Consider the following 26,494-nt stretch of genomic DNA (forward strand, 5'->3'; position numbering starts at 1 on the left):
TCTCAGTCCATAGACAACATACACAACAACTCCCTTGTTCTGGGCCCAAGATGAGGCAGCACATCATGGGGAAGGTCCCAGAGGAGGAAAGCTGCTCATCCATCCCATGGTGTGGTCAAGAAACTGAGATAGAGGAAGGGGCTGCAGGATGAGTAACACTCCCAGGGCACTCCCCCAGTGACCCAACTCCTCCAGCCATGTTCCACCTGCTTACAGATACCACCGAGTGAGCCCATTCAAACTAGGATGAACTTATTAGGTTACGGCTCTCATAATTTACTCTTTTCACCTCTGAATATTCTCCTTAACAGGAGCTTCGGGGGGCCATCTCACATCCAAAGCATATACAAGGTCCATCCTTATACCTGTATATTTTCATATTGTCTACTAAATTTGTAAATATTTACAAATATGCTCACACAATTTTTTAAATTTTTAACAATATATATTATATATATTTTCAGTTGTAGATGGACACAATATCTTTTTATTTATTTTTATGTGGTGCTGAGTATTGAACCCAATACCTCACATGTGTGAGGCAAGTGCTCTACCACTGAGCTACAACCCCAGCCCTCACACAGTTTTTATAAAGAAGTTAACGTCCATTAAAAGTAGCTCTCACTGCATTAATCCAGCTTTTAAATATAGGAAAAACACATTGTAAAAAAATAAAAACTTAATATTTAAAACTATTATATACAGGATTTGGCTATATCACTTGCAGGGCTCTATGCAAATTGAAAATGCAGAGCTCCTTTTTAAAAAAGTTATTAAGAATTTTGTCAGGGATAGCAGAGCATTAAGCCAAGCATAGCCCCCCTTTTTTTATCAGTGCAAAATATTTGATTCATATTTTTGAAAATAGGTAATTATACACAAAAAATATGGACTTCCAGTGTAACTCTCCCAGTCTCCTCCTGCAGAGGCAGTTATTGCTGTCAGTATTTATGTGGCTTTCCAGAGCTGGTCCATATCCATTTGCAGGTATATATATTTACAGTTTTTTGAAACAATTAGCACATATTACATACTTACACAAATTGTCTTACATGGATTGATTTTTAGTTTAGCATTTAGAGTTTATCTTTTATGACTTCCACATTTTTAATGTTTTTATTAGTGCATTATAGCTATATATAATAGTAGGGTTCATTCTGAAGTAATCACACATGCGGGGAATATAATTTCTCCATTTCTGTTCCCAGTACCTCCTCCCTCATTCCTCTTCATGCTGCCCACCTCCCCATTCTCCACTGCAAAGGTCCCTTTAAGAGTAGGCCATTTGCAAAACCCCAAAACAAACAAACAAACAAACAAAAAACAGCCTGGCTTCTATAAAATGTTAGATTATTTGGTTGAAAAGTTTGAAGAAAATATTTTTATCATGACTAAGTAACTGCACCTTCAAGATCCTTTCATCTGAAAAACTATATAATTCTTAGTAACTCCTACATGCAAGCTTTACCCTTTACACCACATTTTTCTCTTACTCCTTCTCCCCTCCCACCCCTCCTTTTTTTTTCCTTTTTTTTTTTTTAGACAGGGTCCCACTAAATTGCCCAGGCTGGTCTCAAACCGGTGATCCTCCTGTCTCAGCTTCCCAAGTACCTATGATTACAAGCATGCACCACCACATCTGAGACAGGGTCTCACTAAGTGGTGCAGATAGCTTTGAACTTTCTATCATCCTGTCTCAGCCTTCCAAGTAGTTGGGATTCATGCTTTATCCTTTATACTGCATAAGATAGATATTATAGCCTATTTATAGTCTTACAAATGAAATTTTAATTTTTAGTATAGAATAAAATTTACTATACTTGATTTACTATACTATACTGGGGAAAATAATAAAAAGTATTTTTTACTCCTCTAGCTCTGGTCATATCTATCCTCTTTAGACTTAAAGAAAGATAAAAAACAAAAAGAAATCATAACAAAGTAGAATAGGGATATAGTTCTATTTTTTTTTTTTCAGTACTGGAGATTGAACCCAGGAGCACTCAGCCACTGAGCCACATACCTAGCCCTTTTTTGTATTTAATTTAGAGACAGGGTCTCACTGAGCTGCTTAGCATCTCACTAAATTGCTGAAATTGGCTTTGACTTGAGATCCTCCTGCCTCAGCCTCCTGAGCTACTGGGATTACAGGCCTGTACCACTATATCTGGTGAATCTAGGTCTCTTAACATCTTGCTTATAAATTGAGAATTCTCTGAATATGATCATACTCTTTTTGCCACTAGATTTATATGCACTTATGTACTAAAATATACAAATTTGATAGAGAAAAAGAGGCTATTGCATTGACCCTGAGTTTAATTCCAGTGGCCACCATTTATTCTATGTCTTCTGAAATGTATCTCACTTCATAACAACCAGGACAAGGAAGATATTACTGTTAACCTTTTCCTTGAAACTGAAGCTCAGAGAAGTTAGATGAATTTGCCTGAGATTGCATTCACACCCCACATCCATCTTATTAAAAGGGCCATGCTTCCAATCTTTAAAATGAGGAGAGGAAACACCATGTGAAGACAGAGGCAGGTGTTGGTCTAATGTTTCCACAAGTCAGGGATACTAAAGGTTGCTGGCAAGTATAGAAGTTAGGAAAGAAACATACAACAGATTCTCCCTTAGAAATTTCAGAAGGAACTAACCCTTTGGACACCTGGAATTTGGATTTCTAGGTACCAGTACTGTGAGACAATAAGTTTATGTCCTTCTAAGTCACCTAGTCTGTGGTACTTTGTTATAATCCTAAAAAACTAATATTCCATGCTTCTACTTTAGAGCAATAATGAGATGGTAAGAGATCATAAAAGATGAGGATGCTAGTTAATACAGATACTTATCCATCTCATGCCATTTATCCCCCCACGAACACACATATGTACTGAATGGTTCCCATGACACATTTAATGCTCATAGCTACAATACTGTGAGACACATGCATTCCCCCATGTTCTAATGGTTGTGTGCTTACCAAGTAGTTGGGATTCATGCTTTATTCTTTATACTGCATAAGATAGATATTATTACCAAGAATCAGTTGTGTTTATTCCCAGTTGTTCTTGCTATAATAATTTTGTAACTTGCTTAATAAAAAACAGGGGTTCTATGAGGCCAATATCACCCTGATCCCAAAACCAGTCAAAGACACATCAAAGAAAGAAAACTGCAGACCAATATCTCTAATGAACATAGATGCAAAGATTCTCAATAAAATTCTAGCAAATCAAATACAAAAACATATCAAAAAGATTGTGCACCATGATCAAGTGGGATTCAACTCAGGGATGCAAGGTTGGTTCAACATACGGAAATCAATAAATGTAATTCATCACATCAATAGACTTAAAGATAAGAATCATATGATCATCTCAATAGATGCAGAAAAATCATTTGACAAAATATAGCACCCCTTTATATTCAAAACACTAGAAAAACTAGGGATAATAGGAACATATCTCAACATCGTAAAGGCTATCTATGCTAAGCCTCAGGCCACCATCATTCTAAATAGAGAAAAATTGAAGGCATTCCCTCTAAAACCTGGAACAAGACAGGGATGCCCCCCCTATCACCACTTCTATTCAATATAGTTCTTGAAACACTGGCCAGAGGAATTAGGCAGACAAATGAAATCAAAGTAATATATATAGGAAAAGAAGAACTTAAATTAGCAATATTTGCTAATGATGATATGATTCTACACCTAGAAGACCCAAAAACTCTCCCAGAAAACTTCTAGAACTAGTAAATGAATGCAGAAAAGTAATAGGATATAAAATCAACACCCATAAATTAAAGGCATTTCTGTATATCAGTGACAAAGCTGCTGAGAGGGAAATGAAAAAAACTACCCCATTCACAATAGCCCCTCCCCCCAAAAAAGATACTCAGGAATCAACTTAACAAAAGAGGTGAAAGATCTATATAATGAAAACTACAGAACCCTAAATAGAGAAATCCAATAAGTCCTTAGAAGATGGGAATATCTACCTTGTTCTTGGATAGGCAGAATTAATATTATCAAAATGACCATACTACCAAAAGCATTATACAGATTTAATGCAATTCCAATCAAAATCCCTATGACATTCCTCATAGAAATAGAAAAAGCAATGATGAAATTCATCTGGAAAAATAAGAGACTCAGAAGAACTAAAGCAATCCTAAGCAGGAAGAGTGAAGCAGGTGGCATCACTGTACCAGACCTTAAACTATACTACAGAGCAATAGTAACAAAAACAGCATAGTATTGGCAACAAAACAGACTGGTAGACCAATGGTATAGAATAGAGAACACAGAGTCTAACCCACAAAATTACAATTATCTTATATTAGACAAAGGTGCCAAAAACATGCACTGGAGAAAAGATAGCCTCTTCAACAAATGGTGCTGGGAAAACTGGAAATCCATATACAACAAAATAAAATTAAACCCCTATTTCTCACCATGCACAAAACTTAAAATGGATCAAGGACCTAGGAATTAGACCAGAGACTCTATGTCTAATAGAAGAAAAAGTAGGCCCTAATCTTCATCATGTGGGATTAGGCCCCAACTTCCTTAATAAGACTCCTATAGTGTAAGAATTAAACCAAGAATCAATAAATGGGATGGAATCAAACTAAAAAGTTTCTTCTCAGCAAAGAAACAATCTGTGAGGTGAACAGAGAGCCCAAATCCTGGGAGCAAATTTTTTCCCCTCACACGTCAGATAGAGCAGTAATCTTTAGGATATATAAAGAACTCAAAAACCAAAAAACAAATAACCCAATCAACAAATGGGCCAAGGACCTGAACAGACACTTCTCAGAAGAGGATATGCAATCAATCAACAAATATATGAAAAAATGCTCATCATCTCTAGCAATCAGAGAAATGCAAATCAAAACTACTCTAAGATATCATTTCACTCCAGTCAGAACGGCAGCTATTATGAAGATAAAGAACAATAAATGTTGGAGAGGATGTGGGGAAAGGGTATACTCATACATTTCTGGTGGGACTGAAAATTGGTACAGCCAATATGGAAAGCAATATGGAGATTTCCTTGGAAATCTGGAAATGGAACCACCATTTGACCCAGCTATCCCTCTCCCCGGACTATACTCAATGGACTTAAAAACAGTATACTACAGGGACACAGCCACATCAATGTTTATAGCAGCACAATTCACAATAGCTAAACTTTGGAGCCAACCTAGATGCCCTTCAGTGTATGAATGGATAAAAAAAATGTGATATATATATATATATATATATAGCATTAAAAGAATAAATCATAGAAGATAATGCTAAGTGAAGTTAGCCAATCCCCCCAAAAAACAAATGCTGAATGTTTTCTCTGATATAAGGAGGCTGACTCATAGTGGGGTAGGGAGGGGGAGCATAGGAGGATTAGATAAATTCTAGATAGGGAAGAGGGGAGGGAGGGAAAGAGGGGGCAGGGGATTAGCAAGGGCTGTGGAATGTGATGGACATCATTATCCAAAGTACATATATGAAGACTCGAATTGGGTGTTAACATACTTTATATATAAACTGAGATATGAAAAATTGTGGTATATATGTGTAATAAGAATTGTAATGCAAAAAAAAAGTAAATATATAAAGGCATGAATTGGCATGAATATACTCTATACAATGATATGAAAAAATTGTACTTATATGTGTAATAAGAATTGTAAAGCATTCCACTGTCATGTATTTAAAAAAATAAAATCAATAAAACAAAAAAAAAATAAAAAATACTGGATAATTTAATTAAGGCTCTAGTATTAATCTGTCCTAGAGTAGGAAGGATTAGGTCATTAAAAGTACACTATGGCTAGGGTTGTGGCTCAGTGGTAGAGCACTCACCTAGCACACACAAGGCCCTGGGTTCAATCCTCAGCACCACATTAGAAAAACAAATAAATGAATAAAGGTATTGTGTAAAACTACAACAACAACAACAAAAAACCCCAAATATTAAAAAAAAAAAAAGTATGCTATGTTCTATGTTCAAGTGAGTTCTTGCTTTGTAATTCTAATGCTATCTGACAAACTAACCAAATCATTAAGAGTTATAGGCTATACACACACAGTGCTCACAGCATGCCAAATCTGCAGGAAGCTATACTTTTAACTACAAGAGGATAACGTCGCCCTCCCCTTATCACAAATCACTTGCACTACTTGAAGACTTTAATAAAAGTGTTGCAAGCAGCCATTGCAAATTGGGGCCCGGGAGTAGATGGCCTGACTCCTATTTTGAGAATCCCATCCAGAATACATCTGCCCCGTGTGAGTCACAATTCCCCAATCCTTTATGGGCCTTATTCGCAATTGTTTTTGAACTAACTGACTTGATTTTTAAAAATCGTTTCTCTCTTTTTATTACTTTTTTCTATTTGGGGACATCTCCCTGCACTTCAGACTGGGTCTTTGAGTGTGCAGGCCCTGGAGCCAGCATCCCTTTCCCGGGGGCGGGGCCAGGCTGGCGGGAAGGCGTTCCGTAGCCCAGATCCGCCCCTTGGGGGCGAGGAAGACTTTTTTCCTCCTTTCGCTTTCCGTTCTCGCAGCATGGCGGCCCCCGTGGTCCGGCTGTGGCTCGGCCTTCAGCCGGGGGTTAGGACTTTGAGTACCCTCTCCGCCGCCGTGTCCCCGGCCACTCACGCTCGGAGACCTGGCCTGCGTGAGTGTCTGCCGAGTTGCCTCCAGGTTTGGGGGGAGGTGAAAGGACGGAACACCGGCCCGACCAGGCCGTAGGGTCCCGGGCAGGCCGATTTTCCTCTGCTGGCCTCTTCCCTGCGGGGCCACTAGGAAGGCCGCAGGTGTGGGTCTGTCTTCTGCCCCCGGGTTTCCTGGCTGCCCGCTTCTGCGTGTTCTGGACACTAGCCCAGAAAGCTTGCTCTCTTTCGTGGTGACCGGCATTTTCTGGTGTTCCTGCCCCCCGGGCCACGGCCCGGGTCTCCCTCTGGTTACTAGTGCTCAATGATAAGGTTTGTTGGCAGTGTTTGAACCTTGGAGTTTCCCTAATATTTAAAAGGTATACTGCTGTGCCAGAAGAAAGTACAACTGGGAATCCCAGGTCACCAAATGGGATGACCTTCATTCCAACAGAGATTATAGGGATGCTTGATAGCGTTCTTGACAGAGAAAGATAGTGGAAAAGACAAATTTGTTGACAGAGAAATACTGTGTAGTGTATTTCTCATACTTATCATAGCACAGTGTCAGGCCATCCCGTCTCACTTCTAAGGGCTTTTCGTGTCTTTAAAGTAAATTGTAAATTCCTTAATGCATCAATAGTGGCTCCTCATAGCCTTAACACTGTTTATTTAAAATTTTTTATTCTCTGAATACTTAACTTCTACTGTATGCTAGATAGTGCCCTAGATATTGGGGATGCAGCAAAGTCCCTGAGCTAGTGAAGTTTACATCCTGTTGGGAAAGTCTGAGTAAAAAAAAAAAAAAGTAAACCAGCTATATAAAATTCAAGTATTATAGATGAATGGATAAAAAAAATGTGGCATATATACACAATGGAATAGTACTCAGCAATAAAAGAGAATAAAATGATGGTATTTGCAGGTAAGTGGATGCCGTTGGAGAATATAATGCTAAGTGAAGTTAGCCTATCTCCAAAAACCAAATGCTGAATGTTTTCTCTGATATAAGGAGGCTGATTTATAGTGGGGTAGGGAGGGGAAGCCCCAGAGGAATAGACGAACTCTATATAGGGCCGAGGGGAAGGGAGGGGGCATGGGGTTTGAAATGATGGTGGAATGTGATGGACATTATTATCCAAAGTACATTTATGAAGATATGAATTGGTGTGAATATACTTTGTATACAGCCACAGATATGAAAAATTGTGCTCTGTATGTGTAATGAGAATTGTAATGCATTCCACCGTCATATATAAGTTTAAAAATTAATTTAAAAATGTCAAGTGTTTACTGTTAGGAAGAAAAATAAAGCAGAATATTGAGAATGATGTATTGGTGGAGTAGTGGCTATAGGGTAGGATGAGATGGTCAGGAAAGACTTCTGAGGAAATAAATCTTAAACAGAGCCTAGAGACATACAGTATTTGGGATAAGACCATTGTCGGCCTAGGAAACTACAAGTGAAAGGCCCACAAGTAAGAATAAGCTTAGGGATGTGATCAAGGACAGAAAGAAGGCCAACTTTGACCTAGAACTAGTGAGTAAATGGGAGAGTGGTAGGACAAGATGTCAGAGGTAATGGACTGCTCTTATAAATGGTTTGGAAGCATTTAGTTTTGGTATTTGGCTTGAATTTTATTAAAAGCTGGGGATCATGTTGGATAGCTGCTGGCTTTGAACAGGGAAGTGATGTGATTTGCACTTTTAAAAGGCCCTGGCTGCTGAATGGATAAAAATGGAGAATTAATTTTGGAGGGTAATAGTGGAAGCCAGAGACTACTGTTACAGTAGTCTGAATGTCTTGATGGTGTCTTGAGGTTATAGGAAAAAGGTGGTGTAGTTGGATTTAGGATTTTGAAGTTTGGGCTGATAGGATTTATTGATTTGTTGTGGTCCTTGAGGAGAGGTCTCAAGGAAGCTTGTTAAGATTTTTGTCCTGAGCAATTGGATGAATTGCAATACCATTTAAATGGATTGGGAAGACTGGAAGAAGTAAGTGAAGAACTCTGCCAAGCATTTATTATAATTGAGACATCCATTAAATATCTTTAGCCTCTTTTTTACTCTTCAGTTCTCTCACTGTTCTCTTACATTTTCAGCCACATTGAATTTGAATTTGTTTACTTACATTGATTTTCCAAATTTTTTTCCAAATATTTTTTCTTACCTGTTGGGTGCTTGGGCTACATCCTACTCATCCTTCAAGTTTTGGCTTAAAGTTTACTTCCTCTGGGAGGTTTCCCACAACCATATTAGTTACTGTTCCCAGGAGAGACAGAACTGGTAGGATGAATGGAAAGGTAGATAAGTAGATGAAGGGATTTATTAAGGGAATTGGCTCAGGATCAAGGAGGCCGAGAAGTCCCTTAACAGACATCTACAAGCTGGCAACACAGGGATGTCAGTAGAGTGGCTCAGTCCAAGTCTGAGAAGAAAAGTATTCCAACTCCAGGAGAGTTAAAAAACAAATTCACCTTTCCTCTGCCTTTCAATTTTATCCTTCCCCTCAATGGGGGGGATTAAGAATGGAATTTATCCACTCAATCTACTGACTCACACACTAATCTCCACTGGAAATACCCTCACAGACACACCCAGAAATAATGCTTTACCAGCCATCAAGTTATCTCTTAATCCAGTCAAGTTGGTACCTCAAATTAACAAAAATGCTGGCCTTAGTGGCACATGCCTGTGATCCTGGGTAGTTGAGAGACTGAGACAGGAAAATCTCAAAAGTGTGAAGCTAGCCTGCTCAATTTAGTGAGAACCTGCCTCCAAATTTAAAACAGAGCTGGGGACAGCTCAATGGTAGAGTGCTTGTCTACATGCATGAGACTCTATGTTCCATACCTGGTAACTAACACACACACACACACACAAACAAACAACAACAACTAGTTGACTAGATTCAGTTCTTTGCTGTATGTATCCATAATAGTACACTGTTTATTGAAATCACTTGCTAAAATTCTGCCTTATTTGACAGATTCTACATTCTGTGAAAGGAAGGACTGTCTCTTTTGTTCTTTGCTGACTTCCTAGTTTCTGGTACACAGCAGCACTTAAATTTATCAATGAGTGAATGGTAAAGTATTGTGAGATGAAATGAAATATGTCAGATGAAGAAATGGAGTGAATAGGGATGGGGCAGGAGCCAGGAAGATGGGAGGCACATTATAAGTAAAGAACAGAAAGTTGAGAGAAATCCTAAAGGGTCTGGTACTTGAAGTTCATTGTAGCTGCAGAACCTTGTAAGGGAAAGTGATCAAATTATGAAGAGTCATACTTTTGTCACCTTAACTTTTTGCTCTTTAGTTTTCTTGAATATAATAGACCTTTAAGAAGGATAATAATAGTACTTGTGTTTGTTGTAATGAGTAAGATTAAATGAAATAATGAAAATCATTTAGTACAGTGTCTTCATGTGAAAATGCTCAATAAATATAGCTGTTCTAGGATAGCAAAACATTCATTTAGAGAAACATAATGTAAGATTTTAAAAGGTATTTTCTGTTTGAAGTAATCCACATTCTTCTATAATCATGTGATTGGTAGGAATAGCCACTTTTGTTATTGGTGTTAATTATTGTATCACTGGCTTTTCTAATATATAATAGAGAAGGAAAAACTGAAGGGCTGACATTTTGATAGAATAGAGTGATTCCAAATATGAGCAAGTATATTTATAATTAGGACATTTCAAACCAATCATCTTTAAATATTCAGAATACTTATTTTTATACTTATAATTAGGACATTTAAAACCAATTATCAGGCTGGGGATGTGGCTCAAGCGGTAGTGTGCTCGCCTGGCATGCGTGCGGCCCGGGTTCGATCCTCAGCACCACATACAAAGATGTTGTGTCCGCCGAAAACTAAAAAATAAATATTAAAAAATTCTCTCTCTCTCTTAAAAAAAAAACAATTATCTTTAAATATTCAGAATATTTATTTCTAACTAGGTATTTTAACTTGGGAAAGTAAGTTTATTTTACTGTGAACCTTAAAATTTACTGAAAAATATTTCTTTAGATGATGAGTTCACTGTATCAGCAATCAAAATAAACTTTATGTAACTGTGAACTTTTAAAGACTATTTGTTTTTGTTAAGATGATTTTAATTTGAACTTAAAACAGATTGTCATTTCATGCTTATGTTACTAAGTATTGGTTTTTTTTTTTTTTTTGAGGGGGGGGGGTCTTAACCAGGGATTGAACTCAGGGTCACTCAACTACTGAACCACATCCCCAGCCCTATTTTGTATTTTATTTAGAGACAGGGTCTCACTGAGTTGCTTAGGCCTTGCTAAATTGCTGAGGCTGGTTTTGAATTCTTGATCCTCCTGCCTTAGCCTCCCGAGCTTCTGGGATTACAGGCATGCACCATCATGTCCGGCACTAAATATCTAAAATTGTGTTAGCAATAAGGGATAATGATGACTATTATGTTATCTTTTAGGTACAATAGAAAGAACATCCAAAAGTGAAAGGCAGCTGAGAAGAAAGGTAAAACAATTTATATACTCTACTATACACTATTTTAATGTTTTCTGAAATTCTAAAGAGAGGCAGATGCTCATCACAAGGCAGAAGGGTTCTGTTAGAGAAGGCTTCACAAAGTCATGTTTATTGGGTGATTGCCACAGTCCCAGTAGGGGTTGTTAATCTTTGACCTTTTTTGCCCTGTACCCATAAAAATGGGTCATCTTTAAGAGGTATACTCACTCATATACTCCCAGGAAACAGAATATAGAACTATTTTTTATGATGCCCTTGTCAGTCATGTAGCTTGGGTGTATGCATTCATCCAACCAGTCAGTCTTACCCTGTAGGTATCTCTATGGAGGAATCCAAATTATAAGGTCAGTTGATGAGCTTGGAGTCAGAACAAAAGCACATTAGCTGGAAGTTAAGTGGCACCAAATTGTAATCATCTAGGCGGTAGTTTTTGTAGGAATATTACCTGCTTCTATGACATACACTATACTGGTTTTGATGTTGCTTAGATGGACATTGCTGCATTTTGCCACCTTAAAGCCTACTTTTGTATGCTAGCCATCCTTCTACCATTAAAAAAATATGTATTGTGTGTGTTTTAATATATGTATTTTAAAACACATACATACGTGTGTGTGCGTGTGTGTGTGTTAATATGATTGACTAAGCTATCAAGTAGTTTTTCTCTGGGCTCAGGAGACATATAATTTCTCATTATGTATTTATTCAATCTGTTTAGCCCTAATTTACTTATTTCCAAGTTCCAAGTACTTATTTTTTTATTTCCAAGTTCTTAGTGTTCCCTTATATACTGACTTCCATGAAAGAAATATTGTATGATATATAAATAAATATACTGCATAAATAAAATGTAAAACAACTGCTGAAAGTCTAATTAAATAAATCAATTTTTAGTGAAGGAAATGTGACATTAAAAGAGATCTTTGCCAGAGAGTTTGAAGAAATAATTCAGAGATTATTTAAGTAGGTTTTTCATTTGAACAGCAATAGATTTGTTGGAGGCCAGATTTTATATAGGTTGCAATTCCACTTTTATTTCTCATAATTACTGCTTATGGTTTAAAATTAAAGAATATGTTTTAAAATTTTAAGTATTTTATGTTTCTTAGGCACTGCCTCCTAGGACAGAGAAAATGGCTGTTGACCAGGACTGGCCTAGTGTTTATCCTGTTGCAGCACCATTTAAACCCTCCACAGTACCTCTACCTATTCGAATGGGTTATCCAGTAAACAAAGGAGTGCCTATGGCAAAGGAGGGAAATCTGGAACTTTTAAAGGTAAGATTAACTGCTGGTATATTGGCTCAGACATACCTAAACAAATGCTGATCTCCCCTCTATTCCTACCCACCTTCAAGGTTCAGTATATAGCAGCATATTGTATTTTAATATAAATTTTCTTTCCAGGTGATAATATTGTACTTTGATCATTCACGATACAAAAGATTCAAAGAATCCTAAGCCTTTGAGAATGTAATTAATCAGTCTGTGTCTTTTCTTGTAGCCTCTAAGAATAGTGAAATAAGCTAATTTGAGATTGAGAATCAGGATGTGAAGATTCCTTTTTTTCTTTTTTTTTTAATTAATTAATTATTTATTTATTTTGCATTACAATTCTTAATACACCATTATACAATAATTTATCATATCTCTGATTATATATAAGGTATGTTGACACCAAATTCACATCTTCATACATGTATTTTGTATAATGATGAGGGTCTCCTTTCACCATCCATAAGATTCCATTTTTAAAAGAGGAATTTTAAAACTTTCTTTCCAGAAAGGTAGAATATTGTTTAATATTATTGTGATAGTCCACCAACTTTACCTGATTTATTGCTTAAAACAAAATAGTTCACTTTAAAAGCTTCATTTGATAGCATCTATAATGATTTATGTACTATAGATTTTTTTAAAAAGGAAAACATAAATGCTTAGTCTGAGAGTACATATCTTAGATGATTTCCTTTTAACATACAATGGAAGTTATAGTAGAAAAGGAACTATTTTCCACTAGATGAGAGTCTTCTTTCAGAATCAAAAAAGTTTATTTAAAAGGTGATGTTAAAAAGTGAAAAAGGGGGTCTGCTTAATGACAGAGCACTTCCCTAGCATGAGTGAGGCACTGGGTTCAATCCTTAGCACCACATAAAAATGAAACAAATAAAATAAAGGCATGCTGTCCATCTACAACTATAAAAAACAAAACAAAACAAAAAACTTAAAGTGAAAAAGGAAGAGGAAGAAGCAGTACTCTGCTACTGGACAAAGTGTAAATCAAATTTGAAAATAGGAATACTTCAAGAGACACAAGAAAGCAAACATTGAGGAAAACAAACCTTTTCTTCAAATGAAGAGAAAGAGAACTTAATTGAAAGGGAAGGCCTTTGGAAAATGTCACTGGGTGGGAGAGAACAGCAGTATATTTATAATAATGTTGATGATTGTGAATGGTATTTTAATAAATATAAAAATCCAAACATTTAATGCATGGCATCTATTCAGAAAGTCACAGTATCATTGAATGCACTTAACTAAGCTAATGTGTTAAAGTGCTTAGAACATTGCCTATGTAAATCCATGTAAACGTTAGCTATTATTTTTTCTTTTTATGAACTTGAGGTATGCATTTTCATGTTTCAAAAATATAAACTGAAAGTAGTGGTGAGAGGCTATAATACCACTGCTTGCGGGGCCTGAGGCAAGAAGATCACGATTTCAAGTCCAGCTTGTACAAATAGCAAGACCCTGTCTCAAAAAAATAAAAGTATAGTAAATGAAGCCACCCAGCCCATAATACCAATGGTCAGTGCCTATTTTAATATTGTAAAAGAACTACCAGATTTTATATGCTGCATAGTTTATTGGCCTATGATTTAGCTTTATGAGGAAAATTACATTTTTTAATGTTTTTATTACATTTAACTACCGGACCTATAGTTCTAGCTCTTTAGGAGACTGAGACAAAAATCTAACTTAAGCCTACAAGTTCAAGACCACCTTGGGCAACCTAGAGAGACATTGTCTCAAAAAAAAAAAAGTTGGGCTGGGGATGTGGCTCAAGCGGTGGCGCACTTGCCTGGCATGCATGCGGCGCTGGGTTCGATCCTCAACACCACATACAAATAAAGATGTGTCCGCTGAAAACTAAAAAATAAATATTAAGGGATTCTCTCTCTCTCTCTCTCTCTCTCTCTCTCTCTCTCTCTCTCTCTCTCTCTCTCTCAAAAAAAAAAAAAAAAAAAAAAAAAAGCTGTAATTTATTGTTTAAAATTTTCTATTTTAGATTCCCAATTTTCTGCATTTGACTCCTGTAGCAATTAAAAAACACTGTGAAGCTCTTAAAGGTAAGTAATATGTTTTCAAATAAACTTTATGTTGACTTTGAACAACATTTAAAAATTTAAAGACAGATTTTTAAAAATTGATAATCTCAGGTCTGATGAGATTCAAAATACTTAGAATAGTGCCTGCATAAGTCCATGTAAACATTAGCGATTATATTCTGAGTGATTGTCAGTTTCTTCTTCTTGTTGTTTTTTAATTTTTTAGTTATTGATGGACTTTTGTTTTATTTATTTATTTATATGCAGTGCTAAGAATTAAACCCAGTGTCTTACACACGCTAGGTAAGCACTCTGCCACAGAGCTACAACCCCAGCCCAGTTTCTTCTTTTTTAATGAAGGATTTTTAAGTTGTTTTCAGTGAATTATTAGATATCAAATCTGCAACTTTTTTTCCCTCACCACTCTAGACAGTAACAAAGAGAAATTGAACCATAATCCTTGCTCACATGTTTTGAACTTACTGTTGAGTTGTTAAGTCACATACATTAAAAAAATTGAAGAAAATATTACAGTTTTGCCAATAAATACAAATCAATATGATTTAAACTGAGGATAGTAAAGAAGAATGCTAAGTATCACAATAGTCAGTGGGTTCAGTAATGGGATACAACACAGGGAACAGCTATTTTGATGAAATTGTTAAGATTTTTAAAAAATTAGAAGTGATATATGCATATGGTGAATCAAAAACAAGTCTTATGTTTTCTTTTCCATACCAAGCCCATTATTCTAGAAATGTTCTCTTTTATTCATTATTTAGTTCTAGTGATTACTTTCAGAGAGTATTTATTTATACTTATGTTTATAACAAGTACTTTTTATGTTGTGTGTATATAGAATAAATAATAAAAGTAATCACCAGAATGTGATTAACACCTCCAGTTCTGGATTTATTAATTTTTGATCAATATCTGTTGATTCGTAGGCATAAACATAGATTTCACCCACTTACACTAATTACTACTTCTCCTTACATGCATAAAGGAAAAGACAAATTTTTGTTCATGGTTCTATGTGTTTTCCTAATTATGTATACATTCCAAATTAATTTTGATCTAATTTGCATTGGACTATATATAGGATAAGCGCATTTTGAATTGTTCCTGGTTCATAGCTATTAGTGATTGATTTTGTAGTTTAACTCAAGAGTTAGTACCTTTGGATAAAGTCTTAATGTATTAATGCTGACTAAAAAATGTATAGCTGGCACAGTAGTCCACTCCTGTAATCCCAGGTACCTGGGAGGCTGAGGAATGAGGATTGCAAGTTCAAGGCTAGCCTTGGCAGCTTAACAAGACCCCGTCTCAAAACAAAAAATAAAAAAAGGGCTGGGAATGTTGCTTAGTGGTAGAGTGTGCCTGGGTTCAATACCTAGTACTATAAAAAAGTAAAATTTAAAATAGAATTTTTTTTTAAAGTATTGTATAAATGTTCAGCATACTTGTTAAGGCTTTTCAGGGAGAAAAAAAGAAACCCAGAAACATTTTATAGGTAAGTTGTTTATGTTGGAAGGAAATATAGGATAATGAACATAATTATGATTCAATCTGAGCTTTTGGGAGGACATTACATTAAAAAATGTAAGGGAAAAGGTATCAAAGGGTCCTAAATCAGAGGAATAGTAATTTTCTCTTAAAATGAGGATAGAAAAACCTATTTTATTTAATGTGGTCCTTTGCTTTGGGATAATGCAATGGCCTTTTCGGGTGTCTGTCTGTTTTTATTTGTGCTTGGAATTGAACTAAAATTGATGACTATTCCAAATTTTTGTGCCTTTTGGCACAAATCAGTATCACTTTTTGATCCATTGTAATGTCAGTTAACAAGTGCATTACTCTACACTGTGATAAATTTCAATTTTCTTCTTTTTAAGCACTATTTTTAAATGTGTGTTTATAATCTAGTATTTGCTTATTTTAATGAAATATTTCTAAAATTCCTAATTTTTAAACCAAAGGCTTTCATATGGCACATTTAGAAGAGTAGCATTTCTAAAAAATATTTTTAGTTGTAGATGGACACAATATCTTTATGTATTTTTATGTGGTGCCAAGGGTTAAACGCAGTGTCTTACATGTGCTACGCAAGGAGCTACATCCCCAGCCCACAGCATTCTCTTTTACAGTACTTAAATAAGTTTTTTTAAATCTTTGCTTAATTGTGCCTTTACACTTCTGCAAGCCTCTGGATTTAGATTCCATCTTCCAAAGAACTCAAAATCTTTCAAATATTCTCAGTTCTCTTTCAAATAGGGAAAATCTGAAGTGCAGAAAAGTTAGGTAATTTGCCAGAAATTTAATAATCAGTGGTAGAAGTTGAATAAAAACCAAGGTCTTTTATTCATGTCTAGTCCATTGCTCACCTATCGGATGAGTAAAGGCTAACAGGAGTCTATTATATACTCTCCAGTTGGCTGTGTTTTTTTTTTAGACACATAATTTAGGTAATTGAATTTAAAAACTATAATTATCATCTGGTGATTGAGATGACTTATTCGCAGTTTAAAAGAAAAGAAAAAGATTCAGTACAAACCCAAGAACTCATAATTCTCCAAAGTAGTCTCTTATAAAGTGCTTGGCAGTAATATATCTTATGGTACAGGATGTTGGAATTTGTTCATGATGGGATTGAAATCTAAACTCAAAAGTCTTGCTCTGTTCATTTTTTTAAAATGTCAAATGTTCTTAATTCCAAAATTATGTTTCCCTTCAAGATAACTGAATATTTATCTTTTGAACAGGATGTTTAAAGAATGATGTGAGCTATGCTTAAATTGTGAGCATGTTTTGAGTCACAGATATCAGAGAATGTTTATAACTCAGAGTGAAATTTTACTGACTCTGATTTTAAAATTAAGCCTAAAGGGAATTAAATATAGTACTTCATATTAGAAAATTGTTATGTTGGGAATATAGTGTTAGCAAACTATCTCTTACTGTCCCTTAAATTATCACAGAGGAGCTCCTACATCCACGTATGTTTATGACCAGCCTTTCTTGCAGTTGGGCTTTGTTGGAGAAAGCCATGAATCTGTGAGGTCTAACTTGTTTGGCCCAAGAAACCAGTTACTTAAAGTAAGGGAATTTAAGGAATGAGAAGGGGAGCCTAATAGACTCAGAATTTTTCATCTCAAGCCAGAAGCCCTCTATCACACTAACTCCATAGGAATAGGACAGTATGAAGTCAGCTATTGATACTAATGGGAGGCTGAAAGGCAGTGCTCTTCTCCTCATTGACCTGACATAATACCCCTGTGCTCTGGAAATCAACAGGAAGCCATGGTCACAGTTACCATGCTTGGAACTTCCTTTTGTGGCCTAGGTCTCAGACCCAGTCCCACCTCTACTCTGGGCTGTTTTGACCAAATATATGAAGACAAAGCTGTTTCTCTTTTCATTTAGCCCCATTGGCACACAGAAGTCATGTGGAAGAAACATGAGTTATTGTTAGGATTCGTATAAGGATGACCTAGGCTTTTATGCCTGTTCAAGTTGAGGCTTTAGTCAGTTCCATTTCTGGAGAATTATTGACTACACCTTGCTTTCCTCTTAGAACTTTTCTAGAGCCTCTTTCAATTCCTTTCAGCTGATCTTTTATAACCTTCATTTTGGAGTGAGTTAACATTATCCATTGCTTTTCACAAACAGTAATGCTGTGGGCACTGTGAACAGTTTGTTTTTAATTAATAAGGAAGAATTAAATTGTCCCATAAAAGGTATATGTAGAGCCATAATACATTTCAATTTTATTTATTTATTTAAATCTTGGGGCTGGGAATTGAACCTCATGCATGATAAGCACATACTCTACCACAGAAGTTACTGCTCCACCAAAACCTGAGGGTTCTCTTTTAACTGAACACACTGTTCTCCACCAAACCTAATTTATCCAAATCATTCCTATAATTCCTCCTTAGGGCCAGGCATGGTGGCACATGCCTCTAATACCAACAGTCAGCTCTGAGGCAGGAGGATTATAAGCACAAGGCCAGCCTGAGCAACTTAGTAAGATCTTGACTCAAGAAAGTAAAAAGATTTGGAGATGTATCTCAGAGATAGAGCACTCCTGGGTTTAATCTCCAGTAAAAAACTGCCAAAAAAGTACCCTATTTGTACTGAAGAAGAAAAGGGATAAGGAATGATGATGTGTGTGTAAAAAAAATCTGTGTTGTCATTTCATGTGACCTGAGAGTTATATAAATAATTTGGTATTGTCATTACACATTACAATGAGGAATTATTTGCAGAACTATAACTTTTTAAATTCTCAGATTTCTGTACTGAATGGCCAGCTGCACTAGACAGTGATGAGAAATGTGAGAAGCATTTTCCGATTGAAATTGACACAGCTGATTATGTTTCATCAGGACCATCTATTCGAAACCCTAAAGCTCGAGTAGTAACCTTAAGGGTAAGAGATTTGTTAAAAAATAAGAATCATTAGAATACTGTATTTAAAAATACATTTTGTAATATGATTACAAAATTAATACATATTTGTCATGGAAAATACAGAAGTTTTAAATTATAGAATAAAATTGTCTCTAATTCTCCCATTCAAAAATAATAATTATTAATAAGTAGCTCATTTTAGTATAAATACAGGTACCCTTTGTATATTTTGATGGGATGATACCATGTATGTTGTAGTAATCTGTTCTTTTTCACTAATTAAGAATTAAGCAAAAAATAATAATAATTCCTAGTGATTTATTTTTATTTTTTATTTATATATGAGAGTGGAATGCATTACAATTCTTATGTATATAGAGCACAATTTTTCATACATCTCTGATTGTATACATAGTGTATTCACACCAATTCGTGTCTTCATACATGTACTTTGAATAGTAATGATTATCACATTCCACCATCATAATAACCCCATGCCCTCTCCCTTCCCCTCCAACCCCTCTGCCCTATCTAGAGTTCATCTATTCCTCCCATGCTTCCACTCCCTATCCCACTGTGAATAATTCCCAATATTTTTAAGCATTCTTTAATTTTATAGTTAATGGCTACATAATGTATATGTGAACATCTCTTATGTGCCTGGACAATTTTTTTTGAGGTTGGGATGCAGTGTGCTGTTTTGTTATTGTTGTTGTTGTTTTGTAGTGTTGGTATCAAATCCAGTGCTTTATGAATACTAAGCAAGTACTCTACCACTTGTGTTACATCCCCAACACCAATAATATTCTTTTATGGAAAAAGTTGTAATAAGTATCCTTAGAAACCAATATTTGTATATGTTCCAAATTATGCTCCCAAGATAATTTCCTAAAAGAAAAACTATCAGGGATGGGGTTGTAGTTCAGTGGTAGCATGCTTGCCTAGCATGTGTGAGTCACTGGATTTGATTCTCAGCACCGCATATAAATAAATTAAAAAAAATAAAGGTCTATGAACAACTAAAAAAAGTATTTTAAAAAAAGAAGATCAAGTCAAAAGAAGTAGCTCCTTTGAAGTTGTTTGATATAAATTGAAAAATTTCTGCTGAATATGTAAAAAATAAAACACTAGCAGATTGTGAGAAAGCCTATTTTCTTATACATTCTTGAATGTAGATATTATTACCCTTTCATTAACCTCTTTTCAGTTGCTCTAGACACCCGTCAACCACTAATCTTTCTGTCTCTATGAATTTGCTTATGCTTGACATTGAATAATAAAATATGTATTCTTTGGCTTAATGTAATGTTTTCAGTATGTTTTGTCTGTTCTAGCATGTGTCCTTTTTTACTCCTTTTTATTGCAAAATAATACTTTATTTTATGGATGTACCACATTTTATTTAGCAGTTTTCACAAGAATATAGATGTTGCTGTGTATTTTACATTACATCATAGGACACATAAGGTCTGGTTGTCTGATTTCTTAGTAGACTGAAAGTGAAATTGAGCACATGGTTAAGAGACTTAAAACCTGCGCATTCTATTGTGGAGTTGTTTTTGATTGTTTTGCTTTTCCCTTAAATGACTAACCTATGGGTGGATATATTCAATAAGTTTTAATCAAGTAAAATATTTTTTCCCCTGGTGGTAGTGAGGATCGAACCTAGGGATGCTGTACCCACTAAATGACATCCCCAGCCCTTTTTATTTTATTTTGAGACAGGATCTGCTAATTGCCCAGGCTGGCCTTGAACTTGAGATCCTCCTGCCTTGGCCTTCCAAGACACTGGAATCATAAGCATGTACCATGATGCCCAGCTTCATTATATTTTTTAAAATATATTTTTTTTTAGTTTTGGATGGACACAATACCTTTCCTTTCCTTTCCTTTCCTTCCTTCCTTCCTTCCTTCCTTCCTTCCTTCCTTCCTTCCTCCCTCCCTCCCTCCCTCCCTCCTTCCCTCCCTCCCTCCTTGAGGATTGAACTGAGGGCCTCATGCATGCTCAGCAAGCGCTGTACCGCTGAGCCACAACCCCAGCCCCCAGCTTCATTATTTTTGATGCTCAAAGTACATTCTAAACTTTCGCCAGTGGGTACTCTTTTAAGTTGGTTCCTTTTGTTCCAATTTATTAGCATTTGAGTTTGCTTGTATTCTAGTATAACACAGTGATCAAGGTGTATATTTCTTATTGTAGACTTGGAATCAGCCATTTCTCTAAGGAGCCCTGATACCTGTTAGTGTACAGTGGTATTTAGAAACCAAAATTGGTATGGTAGAAATTTTCAGTGGATTCTTTCAGAAGTTTTCCAGTAAATAATTGATAAGTCGGGGTTGGGATTGTGGCTCAGCGGTAGAGTGCTCGTCTAGCACATGTGAGGCCCTGGGTTCGATCCTCAGCACCACATAAAAGTGAATAAATAAAATAAAGGTATTGTGTCCAACTACTTCTAAAAAATAAATGTTAAAAAAATAATTGATAAGTCATGGTTAATTCCCCCTTTTAATTACATGTAGCTTTTTTTTTGGTCATTTGTATTAAAGAAAATTTCTAAAATAGTATTTATATTGTCTGTTATGCTGTTCTGTACATTAATGACTATGCCTTTAGTGTTTTGTCTCTTAAGCATAAGGTAGAATTTCAGCTTAATAGTCTTTGTTATATTAGAAATGTATCCTATTCCTAATTTATTAGCATTTTTGTAATGCTCTCCTTTGAATTCCTGAAACAGTGAATTATATCAATAGTTTTCCAATTACTGAAGCATTTCTGAACTCTAGGCATATCATTCTTTTACTCTGCTGCTGATTTGCCTTGCTAGTAATGTATTTAGGATAATTGTCCTTTCCAATATTGCTTTGGAGAAACATCAAATCACCCCTCTTACCTGGAGCATACTACATGGTATTACATTTCCAAATTTTTGCCCTAGTAACTTGTAATTTAGTATTTGAAGTCTTGGTAAACACAGCAGTCATGGGGCAGTTACTTCATATATATTTTTTAAATTAAACTTTGTATTTTAGAATAGTTTTAAAATTTACAGAAAGTTTCGTGAAGACTACAGAAGATTCTCATATTTTCATTCTGAATTTTCTCCTTTTGGTAGCATTTTACATTATACTATGTTACATTTATCAGGGCTAATGATTTAATTTTTTTTTAATTTTTTTGGTATCAGGGATTGAACCTAGTTCTTTTTATATATTTTATTTAGAGACAGAGTCTTGCTGAGTTGTGTGAGTTCTCGCTAAGTTGCTGAGGCTTGCTTCAAGCTAAAGATTATCCTGCCTCAGCCTCTTGAGATGCTGGGATTACACGCATGCCTCACTGCATCCAGTTAATGATTTAATATTGATATAATATTCTTAAAGTCTATGCTTTATTTGAATTTGCCTAGCTTTTACCTGATGTTCTTTTTCTGTTTTAGAATGCCATTGAGGGTACCACTTTATATTTAGTCATCATGTCTTCTTGGACTCCTCTTATCTGTGATGTTCCTTAGACTTGTTTTTGATGACCTTAACAGTTTTTTTTGTTTTTCCATGCTGGAATTAAACCCAGAGTCTTATGCGTGCTAGTCAAGCACTCTACCACTGAGCTATACCCCAGTCCTAAAAGATATTTCGTTTTGTTTTGTTTTTGAGACTGGATCTTACTGTGTTTTTCAGGCTGGCCTCAAGTTCCTAGGCTCAAATGGTCCTCCTGTTCATCCTCCTGAGTTCTGGAACTCAGGTGTGAGAGAGACACTGTGTCTGACTTGACCTTGACAATTTTAAGAATTTTAATTATGTATTTTTTTAGAATGTCCTTCAACTTGTTATGTATTTTGAGGGGGAAAATCCCAGACATAAATTGCCATTATTATCACATTATATCAAAAGTACTGGCTGTTTACGTGATTGTTCACTGATGATGCTAACCTTGATTACCTGGCTGATGCTAATTAGCATTTGTCAGTTTCTCCACTATAAAATTACCTTTTTCCTGGGCTGGGGATATAGCTCAGTTGTTAGAGTGCTTGCCCTGCAGGCACAAGGCCCTAGGTTCAATTCCTATCACCACACACACACAAAAATTACCTTTTTCCTGTCCTTTCCAGGAAAGCAAAGTAACTAAAGTAACTTTCTCCTTGAGGGAGAAATACCACATTCATTGTTTGGAATTCTATGTGGAAAATTTGTCTGTTCTCCCATATATATGTATTTGTTCAACCATTTATGTCAGTATGGACTCATGGATATTTATTTGATACTCTTTTAATTGGCTTTTCTATTTCTTTGCCATACCTCCATCATCTGATTTTTAAACATTTTCTTATTATATGTCACTATAAAATACTCCAGACTCATCTCACATTTTCCCTGTCCTAGTCGAAGAATCAGCTATTACTCCAAATAGCCCTGACTAATGTACTTTTAATTCATCTGGAGGAGAACTGCCCATCTCTTTGAGGTACCTTTAAGAAACCTCAAAAAAAAAAAAAAAAAAAAAGGTTGTTTTTTTTTTTGTACTGTATGTAGCCTGTATCCTAGTAAGAACATATAGCAAAAATGTGTTAAATCTATTTTTGTATTAAGTGCTAACAGATAGATAATTGCCAGGATTTTCTGATGTAGCTGTGATTGATTTGTAATTTTTAAAGCATGGTTTCTTCAGTGTCAGAGATCAGGACCTTCTGCATGTTAGACAAGCACTTTTCCACTGAGTATACCCCTAACTCCTGATTAATAACTTTCTTTACTAGGTTTTGGTATCAGGGTCATGCTAAATATATAAGATGAATTTATGAAACAATAGAATTAAGCATGTGGAGTCTAGTTTGTCTCAATCAATACGGTGGGGTAAATATGATTTAAAGATATTCAGATTTTTAAATTCAGAGAAGGAAAGTGTTATGTTTTTCTCTATAGTCAGAGAAGTAGTTTAGAATTAAGAACTTTTGTTTAAGACTTTACTTTAAAGCACTGTCTTCTGTTTGTCTCGTTTATTCCTGACAAAGATCCTGTGAATGAAGTTGTACTGAGGAAACTGTCTCAGGGAGGTAAAATAATTTGATTGAAATCACGTAGCAAGTGGCAGTCCTAAAAATCAAACCGAGCTCTTTTCTCATGTGTAATACCAGAGTTTTTAAATCATACCATACTTGCATGTTGAGAAAATATCTCACATTTAAACCTTAAATTTATGTTGCTTCTTTTGTGTTAAAATATAGACATTTGAAGATAGACACATACAATCACAACCTCCTGTGATTTGAAATATCCATATTATTTTGGGGATAATATTGGTGGCACAATACCTGTTCTTTGAAAAATAGCAACTTGAAAACAAAAAGCTTAAGCATTGCTTTGAATTTTGATAAGGAAAGACAATTGAATGCCACTCCACCTTGCAATCAGTGTTAGTCCATGTAAGACTATAATTCTGCAGTGCCTTTGAGTGCTAGCAGGTGGCGTGAGTGTACTGCACACTATTTCTCAAGTATTTATGAGTTTCTGGCATTTAATGTATGTAGTTTTGAACATTAAAATGTCAATGTGAATATGAGTTTTAAGGTTGTTGTTAGCTGCTGTGTTTTTTGATATCTTATGGCAAAAAAGCTAAAACACATTTTAAAAATGCCTTAATGTATTGCTAAACATTATTATGATTTTATTGAAGGGAGTTTCAAAAGGACAGATCACTACATTCTTACTATCCTAATATAAACGCTATTCATTTTCTCTGTAGACTGTCTCTGTATATGTGCATATGCACATGTATTTGCATAATTATAATAATGTAGGTACATTTTCTTTTTTTTCTTGTAATTCTCCATCTTGTTATTAATCTGATTTTTCATAAAATGGGTTATTTATCTCTTAAGCTGTAAATCTAGTTGTTGATACATATTCTTTCCAGAAGACTGTGGTAATTCCTAGACCATTGCTAAAAACAAAATAGATATTTTTCTTGCATTAAAGATTTGCCTTTCAATGGGGAAAAATTGGCATATAAATAGGCTGCTATGGCATGGTGTCTTGAGGGAAGTGCAGGATTATTGAAGCTAGAGACAAGAACCAGATGGAATTTAAAAACGCTTAGCCTGTTTGCTTCTTCATGAACACTTTCTTAATGCTCTACATGAAGAATAATCTATGCTTGCTATGGTTTGGATAAGAGTTTGTCTCCCAAGGATTCTTGCATTGGTAGCCCCTCAGTGTGGCAGTCTTGGGAGGAGCCAGACCTTTAAGAAGTGGTGTCTAGTGGGAGGTCCTTTGGTAATTTTGGGGAGGGATTAAGGTAGTTCTAGAAGAGAATAAGGTCATTCTCAGTGTGAGTCCTTTACAAGAGTGAGTCTGACCCCTGAATTTTTTTCTGGCTTCCTGTCTTGCAATATGTTTTCCTTTTTTTATATGTCCTCCTACATTCTGATGCCAGTGCCTTGACCTCAAACCTCCACAACTGTGAGCTAAATAAATTTCTTTATAAAATTACTCAGTTTCAGATATTTCATATAATAATAAAAAATGGGTGAATACAATGCTTTACTTTATTTAACTGTATTATCATATCATACCTATTCATCTCTAGATACTTTTAGCTCATGCTATAATCTCTACAATTTAAAAAGTATGTTATTTTATTCCAGTATTTCCCAAAACATGTGTTAAGGAAGACTAATTCTGTGAATTATTCCTTGAAAATTGAAATCTGAGGTCAAATAAATTTGAGAATCATTTATATACCAAGCCTGTATTTTAAAGTCTCAAAATACTCCAAGAAATACATTTTTAAAATCCTGTTAATAAACTCAGCATTTCCTAAATGTAAAAAAAAAAAAAAAAAAAAAAATCTTAACAGGCTGTGTATTAACTTTTGGAAAACATTGAACTGAATTGTTTAAAATGTTTTGAGCTGGGCGCAGTGGCACATGCCTGTAATCCCAATGGCTCAGGAGGCTAAGGCAGGAGGATTGCAAGTTCAAAGCCAGCCTCAGCAACTTAGTGAACCCCTGAGCAACTTAGCAAGACCTTGTCTCAAAATAAAACATAAAAAGGTTGGGGATGTGTAGCTCAGTGATTAAAAGCTCCTGGATTCAATCCTTGGTATCAAAAAAAAAAAAAGTTTTGATCCTTCCCTGATGTAACATTCCAGCCTCTGAGACATCTGTAGCTTTAAAAAATGAATGTCCCTAAGATAGTTGCAGTGATATAGGTCTTATAATTGCATGGTAGAAATTTCTTAAAGCTATTATATTTTATCCATTTATTCTAGTGTCCAACTTTGATAATACTAACTGAGCTTAATTCTGTTTGTGCTTCTAATAAACATTGTAATTTGCCTTCTTTAGGACATGTCATTAATTCTTTCAGGAAGGTACACATGCTCAGAACTTTCAAAGAACTCCCAATAATATATTCTTTTTATTTTATTTCTTTTTCTTTCCACGAACAAGATCAGGCTTTATAGTGTATGCCACTGTAACTGTATAGAAAGTAGTTTGAAAAGATTTATGTTTTGTAGGTTTAATATCAATACAAATAACATTGCTACTTCTTTAAACAAATTATATGAAATTATTT

General features: G+C 35.3%; 1 protein-coding gene across 8 annotated transcripts in view; it reads left to right on the forward strand.

The window, feature by feature from the left end:
- The first annotated feature begins 6,540 nt into the window (after positions 1 to 6,540).
- Positions 6,541 to 26,494, forward strand: part of Mrps35 (mitochondrial ribosomal protein S35) — a 64,349-nt gene continuing 44,395 nt past the window's right edge. For 7 of the 8 annotated variants that reach the window (XR_009225948.1, XM_058576140.1, XM_058576139.1 and 4 more), the window contains exons 1-5: positions 6,541 to 6,689; positions 11,126 to 11,172; positions 12,294 to 12,461; positions 14,473 to 14,533; positions 18,805 to 18,944. Coding sequence is in view for 7 of the 8 variants with exons in the window: in XM_058576140.1 (XP_058432123.1) it covers positions 6,578 to 6,689; positions 11,126 to 11,172; positions 12,294 to 12,461; positions 14,473 to 14,533; positions 18,805 to 18,944 (528 nt within the window). In the remaining variant the exon portion in view is untranslated. The remainder of the gene's footprint in view (positions 6,690 to 11,125; positions 11,173 to 12,293; positions 12,462 to 14,472; positions 14,534 to 18,804; positions 18,945 to 26,494) is intronic. The other variant, XM_058576143.1, reaches the window with a different exon arrangement.

Source organism: Marmota monax, unplaced genomic scaffold (genome assembly GCF_021218885.2).
Source record: "Marmota monax isolate L192 unplaced genomic scaffold, Marmota_monax_Labrador192_F-V1.1 WCK01_AAM20220418_F8-fsc00012, whole genome shotgun sequence".
NCBI lineage: Eukaryota > Metazoa > Chordata > Mammalia > Rodentia > Sciuridae > Marmota > Marmota monax.